The following is a 9,307-nucleotide window of genomic DNA, read 5'->3' on the forward strand; positions in this document are numbered from 1 at the left end:
ACATGAATGTCGAGATGAGAATAACCAAAATGTCCAGTAATAACAACGTAATCGATAAGTCAAGTACACGAGTTTCAATAGAATGTCCACGAGCCCAGTCTTTTGGTTCGGCGTATTGATAATCTCACCCATAAGCAAGTGAGGTTATCAAGTCGATAGAAAAGTCATTTCCTAGCTGAGCTAGGTGGCGACTCCACCTTTTCAAACCTTTCCAAAATAGAGGTCAGCCATATGTGTGGCGAGCGACCCCTGAACCCCACTTCGCTCACAAATTCAATAAGGATTTTTGAATAAATCCAAGCCAGAATAAGAATAACTTCTATTATAACTTTTATAAATAGACACCGCCTTAGTGAAACTACTAGATCACATTATGTTTTGAAACCGCTTTATCTTGAAAAATTATGTTGTTTCTACACTTCCAAATCTCCCAAACAATCAGAAACCAAAGAATCCGCCATAACTCGGAATAAGGGACCTTCAGGAAAATTTCCTGCCAAAGCACATAGAAATCGACAAAAGCATTCTGGGAAACCCACCTAATCTCCAACTTATGAAGAAGACTACACCACACTTCTCTTGCAAAACGACAATGAATGAATAAATGTTTTTATGTTTCCTCCACATCGCATAGAGAACACTTATCATTGTTCATATTGATAATATTTTCTCTAACAAGAAGTCTAAAGTCGACACTCTATCATGGAAAGTAACCCGTATGAATAACTTGACTCTAGGAGGCGCTTTCGATTTCCAAATCTGATTGAACAAAAGTCTACCATTATCACTCGTAAATCTAGCCATTTTGACCTCTACACCGTTGCTATTGTTCCCCCTACAACCAAATTTACCTCATATAGGTTTGTAGGAACCGATTTTCAAGCAACCAAGCCCCTGGCGTAATCCGTACCTGCTTGATGATGAGCCGCGTTTATCTCCAGATCAACGACTGAATGATAATTTTGAGCAGTAGCAACACTGGCGTTGCCTGTATTCCTCCTAGCAGCAGTGACTCGATGGCCTTATTCATCCCGAATCAGACCAGCAACACTAAACTCATCATTGCCAAGAACATCGATAAGATTCACTATAGCATTTGTGTCACGACCCGATTTCTCGAGCCGCGACCGGCGTTAGGGAATGGGAGTGGTAGCTCCGAAACCCGTAGCAAGCCTAAAAACCTGTGTAAATTTTTCGCAAATCACATCATTTTTTTTTTATATATCAAAATACATGTGACCCCATTTTACAAAAATATCAGAGTTAAAATACGCTAGTCAAATACATAGACAAAAACATCTAGACTACTGCGGACTGCTAGAATGAAAACCTTCTTTCACTTCTTGTGCAAATGACTTCCGAGAATTAAAACTTCGGAAGCTTGACTTTCCAAATGATATCATACCATCCCTGAAAAATGGGAGGAGCAACGGGGTCAGTATAAAACTGAGTGAGTTCACCAAATTACACGCAATATCACATAAAGGGTTAAAACATTTGAAAACCCATTTTATATATAGAAAATACTCTTTTGAAATCATATTGTATACTCTATTTACTTTCCTTCATAACTCTTTATTTATTTCATAAACTTATAGTCTATACGTATCTGACATCTTTGATTTCTTATTATGGTATTGATATTTTTCTTTCTCGTTTTGTTGTAATAGTTTTCGATCGGATCTTAAATCTTAGGTTATATCATCATGATTCTAAATCGAATTAAATCATTGGCAAGTCTCTTGTGACTTGATCCTTATGGTTGGGTCCCGAGATAGTTCAACCGAGTTACCCATAACCATATGGTACAGTCCCGAGATAATTCAACCGAGTTACTTGTACCATTTCTCAATCCCAAACGATCGATAGGAGTCCCGAGATAATTCAACCGAGTTACTCCTTAGACACGGGTCCCGAGATAGTTCAACCGAGTTACCTTCGTGTCTGCATTCGGACTCTGCACCCTGCAGGTCTTTTGAACTTAACTGTCGATTCATATAATTTCTATTGACATTTAATAGGAGTGTTTGTTCACATTGTGTCTCGATCTTGTTTCGTATTGATTCTCGATGTATCGTACTTACTTTTTATTACGTATGAGTTCCGAGAATTATCATCGAGAATGGATGAGATACAGGTTCCGGGATAATTCTATCGAGTTCAACCTTGTATCTCAGTTCTTATTATTGGGTGTACCATAGTACAATTCTCATTTTACGTTTACTAGTTGATTTTGTATTTTTCGTTATGTTATATTGATCCTTTATGGACCATGGCATGCACATTACATCTACAAGCATACATCTATAACACACGCACGTATGGGTATTTATTATGTTTGATAGTACATATCGGAATGTACTATATTCCCTTATTCATATTTGATTCGATTCATGTCATTTTACTTTACCCATCCCCGGTGCCTTAACATTTATGTTATTATCAAAATAACACATTACGATAAAACATCATTTTCAAAGCATACATTTTACAAACAAACATTTCAAATATATAAATATTCATATAGCTTTTCGTATTAAAATACGTAGCTTTATGAATATTAGCGAGTAATTTAAAGTGTACTCACCACTTGCTATCCAAATTCTTCAAATAAGCATGAAGATATCTCGATCCGTTTGCCTCAAACCTTGTCGATATTCGCTCGTCCGATCTACGCAAATATAATAATAGCAAGAATTAATTAAATTCTAGCTATTATTAACTTAACCAAAAATATGTTTCTAGCCAATTTCGGCTATCGAAACCGCTTACTTAAAATAGTCCGACCCCTAAACAAAATTGACATTCTTAAAGTTTAGAATGTCGCCTACAACTTTCATTTAGGTCTCAGACCATGAAATGCACCCGAAGGTGTCGGAAAATGGGTCGGAAGTTGGTTCTCTGATTTAACCTTTTAAGGCTGCACAAATAGTCCACTAGGGCTGCTACTTTGGGCCTTAAAACCGAGTATGTACAATGATCATTTTTCGAAACAAACTCGACATATTCAAACTTCATATTCATATTTACAACTTCCGTGAAGACTTCGACTAGTTTTGACATCTCGATTATTCACAATGAATTTCCAAAGTTGACTCCTTAATTCTTTTTAATCCAAATTCAGCATTTTTCATGCATTTTTGAGCTTTAGATTCACTTATCTTAAAGCATCAAAACTGTGATTAAATTGTTAATATTTAATCTATGTAATACGGTCTACAATTTCCATTTAGGTCCGAACTTGATTCGGTATGCGTAGGGGGTCGGAAAACGCACTCGAACTGCCTATCCTGCACCATTTGAAAACTGTTGGCAGCCCCTAAAACTGCCTAACAAGCCTACTTTGGATTGTTGTGGAGGGCATATTCTGCCTCGTGGGGCAGAACCGAGTTGTTCGGGGTTTAGTCCGACATGCACCCACGCCATACGTACAATTTCAGACATGAAAGATAATCCTAACGACCTCCGAAACCGCTCTCAAACTTAACTCAAACACAACTATTAAAACAGTATTTTATTAACATAAAATACGTTTAATCCATTTTTAATTCGACTTTTTCGAAGCCTATATCCTTTTTAACTTCGATAATTCATACTTTACACCTCCGACTATCCAATTTATTTTTCTTATAATTTTTCCTTAAAATTAATTATTTTTCCAAAGTGACTAACTAGTCGACTTTGGGCCGATAAACGACATGCTTACAAACAGCCAATGACCAAACTAATTGTGCATTCTTACTCATCAACATCCCGACTATATTTTTCGTTCAGACTTGAACCAAATCCGAGGTGCGTACGGCCGCCTGGGAGCTGCCAAAACAGCTCCCATGAGCTGCCCTGTTTCTGGGCAGAAACAGCCCAGAACAGGGCTGCATCTGCTCTGGTGAGCAGCCATGTTCTGCTCACCGGAGCAGATGGGTACTGCTCATTTGAGCAGAACCACCACTTCCGTGGTAAAGTCCGACATGCCCTCTTTCATTCCGACTTATTTCCAGCCATTAATACCGACTACAACACCCCTAAATCATAGCTCAAACTTGACTCCTTAACACCATCACAAACAGTTTTATAATTCAACAAAACTCAACAAACTTCAATTCATTCCAACTCATTTAACCATCAAACATCCAAAAATTCAAAGTCTATACCTTGGGTGATGTGGTAACTCCATGGAAGAATGAAGACCTCCAAGAATTCTCCAAATTTCAAACTTCAAAATCATTAATTTCACCTCACATACAATCAAATAAATGAAATCAATATTTAGCTCATAAACCCTACTCTTTCTAATCAACATACCATCAAAATAAACCATGGAACTTACAAATTGTTGAGTCTACCTTGATGTCTTTCACTCCATGATCATTTTGCCTCAAAGATTGTTGATTTTCATCAAGAAATGGTGACCCTAGGGGTTGATGAAGATGGTTCGGCCATCTTGAGAGAAAGATGAGGTTTTTGGATCTTTTTCTCTTCTTTCTTAAGTCAAATGATCAAATGAAGGTGGTGATAAGATTAAATCCCAACCTTATCAAGTTGATGAAGTCATTAATTGGCTAAAATTCCACTTTAACTCCAAGGGCTTAATTTTATTTTTAATCCAAACTCTTATTAACTCGACACACTTGCTTTTAATTCGATTTCGTAAATTTACAAAACTTTGGCAAATATACTTTGACGATAAATAATGAATGTTATCGTATTATTTATCGATCCGGGTCCAATAATTTATTTATTTAAATTTCTTTTTCCGAATATCCAAATCCCGCTTAATAAAATATTTCCGTCCAATTTTATGAATTTTAATCTTACATTCCATAATTGTATTTTACGATTTCTATCGTAAAATTTATTAGCTCGGGAATTTCCAATATTTTATTTTATTTTCTTTAGTCCCAACTAAATCCAACTTCTCGCATAATAATTTTCCATTAAAATTATTATTTTATGATAATTCCAATAGACCCACTTCGGTCTAAGTCCTTATTATCCAATCTAAATCTGATATTCTCGTTCTTAATCATTACAATTATGCCTCGTGGCACTACACGTAATACCTCAAAAATTTCAGTTATTACAATCTTCCCCCCTTACAAAAATTCGTCCTCGAATTTTCATAATCTCCTAATATCACTTAACCAATCCTTGTTCAAACCTTATCATTCACTTCCTTCCACACTTCCGCTGCGATACTCTGATTAGTTATTCACTAACTGTTGACTTTACAATTAGGTTTATACGGTCCTCTCGATATACTTATCGAGTAACTTCTTATGCTAACAATCCTAACCATCTTGTTATTTCTTAATTCATAACTATTATGAATTAATTCTCTTTATTTGACCTTTTTGAACAACATATGTTTGTTCGTAGGGTTCATATCCCCTGACGTAACTAACTTCTATGTTCGATTTCCTCGTCCTAGAGGTAAACGTGCTTCGAGTTTAATCATGGCCGCTATCACTTTACATGTTTGTAAAGTAGCGTCGTTGTTCTTGTATTTAATATACAAGACCGACATTAGAGATTTGCAATTCAAATCTCGATACGTTGCGATTCGCATTACACTACTCGTCGTTCTATATACTTGTCGTGTTACATACGTATGTTTTCATATAGGCCTAACAAGGTGATCAGTCTTGTTCTATGCCTCTATATACAGAGTCTCTGTCTGAGCTTACTTACGTTAGAAAACTCATCCGTTTAAAATCACGATACTTTTCATTTCTCAAATCATGTCATAATTGTGCGCCGGTGTGATGACTTCTCTCATCACAAGAGTTGCAATGACACTCCTCTTTTTCATTTTCAAACATACACAATGTATATGATGCATGTCCTATTAGTGAATGCAATATGGATGTAGTGATACAATTCTATTCGTGTCAATGCGATGTTTTTATGATTCGTGTCCGGGCACAATTATGTCTTTTCAAAACATTTTATTTCGATCAAATACTTTTCTTTTCATAAAACGGGATTTACGTAAGTTTTTCTCGACATAAGACTCTGCACTATTTATCGATTATCGTTCTATCTGGTTTTGTCTAACCAGACGTCATCGTGACAACTCTGTCTTCTAAGAAGAAAGTTGATTCGCGTTACCCGTGGTATCCTATAACACGGGGTGTTGCATTATTTCACATAATGAATTTACTACTTCCATGGTACGCATTCATTCGTCACAACTTAACATCTATCTATGTCCTTTCTACCGCATTGCGAGACAGAAGATTTTCAAGGTTGGTAACTTCCTTATTCCGATTGCAAACCAATGGTTCTAGCCTTCTTGGCTACTTTTATAGTATATATTTCGTATGAATCCGACTATATCATCTCTTTACTTCTCTTATACTTCTTGATCATTTCATATCATAATTCTTGTATTAATCTTTATCGTGTCTCTTAGTTTACAAAAGACACTTTGTTTACTCATTCTCGATGAGTTTCTCAATTCATCCAGTTCTTCTTGTCATGTGCTGCCTTCGGCAGTGTCTCTACTTGCATGTCTATCACTTATCTTGATTATTGATTTTCGGGTCTATGAACCCACTATTTTCCATTTGTCCTTGTTTATCTCCTTATTTTTGCGGGGAGCTTTGCCCATTCCTATGGCACTTGTTAATATCCTTTGCAATCTTTATGATATCTTTATCCTTGTGATTATTATCGTGTTTGAATCCTCTTTGTCATCGTATTGGCATCTTATGACTTATTCTCACCAAGTCTCCTTTGGACAATGTTTTCTTTTTCATCGTATTTTCACTATTCGCAACAAAGCGAATTCGTCTTTTAGGTTATTATTAACTATAGCATTAACCCTTGGGTTAATCTTATCGTTAATATCTTACTTCTCACTTATTTTCACCGTTTGTCATTCGTCTGCTTGGAATTCACAAGCAGTTTCTTCCACTTCTTTAGTAATTTATGTATGTCAATATCGAACCTCTATATGTATTCCTCTCTACATATTGATACTATCTTTGTATCTATCGTCCTATTATTGGTATACAATTCCTTATATCAGTTACTTCTGCTGTCGACTGATTACTATCATTACTGGGTTGTTACGGCACTCCTGGTGCCTGTACATTCCCAGTTTGTCTACTCTAGATCGCTTTTAACCCCCGCCTTATTCGCGACCTCTACTTGTCGAATGGACTGGGTATATTCACCTTCCTACTTCGGGTCTCTTCTCTGGTCTCATATACTTGCTATGTTGTAGCACACGCTCGAGTAGTTCTTCGTTTCGCCATACTATATATAAAGAATCCTGATGAATTCCTTAAACATTGGTATACGCCAGCCAGCGCAATTAAACGTTGTACGCGTAGGCTGAACCTTAGGAACTATCTCATTCCTTTAGGTCTTCTATGGATACGTTCGTTCTTTATGTCCCATGAGTATTTTACCCATTTTAGACTTAATAATCTCAGAATCATGTACTCGCGTCGTACATATTCTATGCGTGTCACTATCGTAGCTATAAACGATCTATGTTAGCCGAATCTAAAGAAAATCGGTGTTCCCTAGATTTTCCTTGGCTACGTCGCCAATCTTATGTCTTGCGAGCATTTCGCTCAGCATAGACTTAGCAAAACTTTAGGAACATATATTCACAACATTCATGTTCTATTCATACTCTACGCATATCTATAAACAATCTATGTTGGTCAAATCCAAAGAAAATCGGTGTCACCTAGATTTTCTTCGGCTATTTCGCGTATTTTAAGTCTCGCGAGCCTTTGGCTCACCATAGACTTAGCAAATTAAGCAACGTTCAATTATAAGGCACAAATCCTATTCAAAGCAATCAATCATGGTATACACATTTCATGTATTATATAAATTACCACAGGTTTACGTACCTGTGAGCATATCACTCTCCTGAGTGATTGCACTGCAAAACAATTCATATCTTATTCATCAATCATATAATATTCAATTAACTCGATCATAATCCATAACAACATTTTTATACAATATGAGTCTCGAGAGTGTACAACTCTTCGGAGACTATATATACTCGAAAGCGTATTGCTCATTCGAGTAAACACAGTTCATAGATTGTGTAATACACACATCTAACTCGACTCCTAAAAGCACATATAGAAGAGGACATTTTTGGTAAAACGTTTCAAAAATCGATGAAAATGATGATAACGTTCAAAAGACATGACTGGAAATCCCTATAATCCGCAGTAGTTCCTAGGATGTAACTGACTATTTCCTAAACTCCAATCACAAAAGAACAATGGCCTAGGAACACTAAACCAGGCTTTGATACCACCTTTGTCACGACCCGATTTCTCGAGCCGCGACCGGCGCTAGGGAATGGGAGTGGTAGCTCCGAAACCCGTAGCAAGCCTAAAAACCTGTGTAAATTTTTCGCAAATAACATCATTTTTTTTTTATATATCAAAATACATGTGACCCCATTTTACAAAAATATCAGAGTTAAAATACGCTAGTCAAATACATAGACAAAAACATCTAGACTACTGCGGACTGCTAGAATGAAAACCTTCTTTCACTTCTTGTGCAAATGACTTCCGAGAATTAAAACTTCGGAAGCTTGACTTTCCAAATGATATCATACCATCCCTGAAAAATGGGAGGAGCAACGGGGTCAGTATAAAACTGAGTGAGTTCACCAAATTACACGCAATATCACATAAAGGGTTAAAACATTTGAAAACCCATTTTATATATAGAAAATACTCTTTTGAAATCATATTGTATACTCTATTTACTTTCCTTCATAACTCTTTATTTATTTCATAAACTTATAGTCTATACGTATCTGACATCTTTGATTTCTTATTATGGTATTGATATTTTTCTTTCTCGTTTTGTTGTAATAGTTTTCGATCGGATCTTAAATCTTAGGTTATATCATCATGATTCTAAATCGAATTAAATCATTGGCAAGTCTCTTGTGACTTGATCCTTATGGTTGGGTCCCGAGATAGTTGTCACGACCCGATTCCCGGATCGAGACCGGCGCTAGGGAATGGGAGTGGTTGCTCCGAAACCCGTAGCAAGCCTTAAAATAAAATCCATTTTTCCCATTAAAACAATTTAACTTTTCTTTAAAAAGTTTTCTCATATAAATTTTTTTCGAAATTCACTATAAATTTTTCGCGGAATAAAATCATACATTTTAAATTCCGAAACGTAAATACTAGGTCACCCGTTTCATGGGACCTCTTTTCCATTTTCACAACATGTCAACTTTTATAACCCTTTTTCAAAACGTTTTTAGGGTAAGACATGCAAATCTCATTTATGCCACGTCGGGCCC

General features: G+C 36.2%; 1 protein-coding gene across 4 annotated transcripts; it reads right to left on the reverse strand.

Annotated features, from left to right (window-relative positions):
* Positions 1–1,146: 1,146 nt before the first annotated feature.
* On the reverse strand, positions 1,147–4,548 carry LOC130014523 (uncharacterized). Of its 4 annotated transcripts, none has more exons than XM_050353642.2 (4): positions 4,344–4,548; positions 4,152–4,234; positions 2,588–2,671; positions 1,147–1,410 (listed from the first exon to the last, which is right to left on the reverse strand). In XM_050353642.2, exons 2-4 carry the CDS (start codon positions 4,223–4,225, stop codon positions 1,305–1,307), a joined length of 264 nt encoding a protein of 87 aa, XP_050209599.1. In that variant the 5' UTR covers positions 4,226–4,234; positions 4,344–4,548; the 3' UTR covers positions 1,147–1,304. The 4 variants fall into 4 exon arrangements, with proteins under 4 accessions (XP_050209599.1, XP_050209598.1, XP_050209592.1 ...); XM_050353641.2 differs by having other exon boundaries at positions 4,328–4,543; XM_050353635.2 differs by having other exon boundaries at positions 1,148–1,410; positions 4,152–4,541.
* Positions 4,549–9,307: the final 4,759 nt, after the last annotated feature.

Source organism: Mercurialis annua, linkage group LG8 (assembly GCF_937616625.2).
Source record: "Mercurialis annua linkage group LG8, ddMerAnnu1.2, whole genome shotgun sequence".
NCBI lineage: Eukaryota > Viridiplantae > Streptophyta > Magnoliopsida > Malpighiales > Euphorbiaceae > Mercurialis > Mercurialis annua.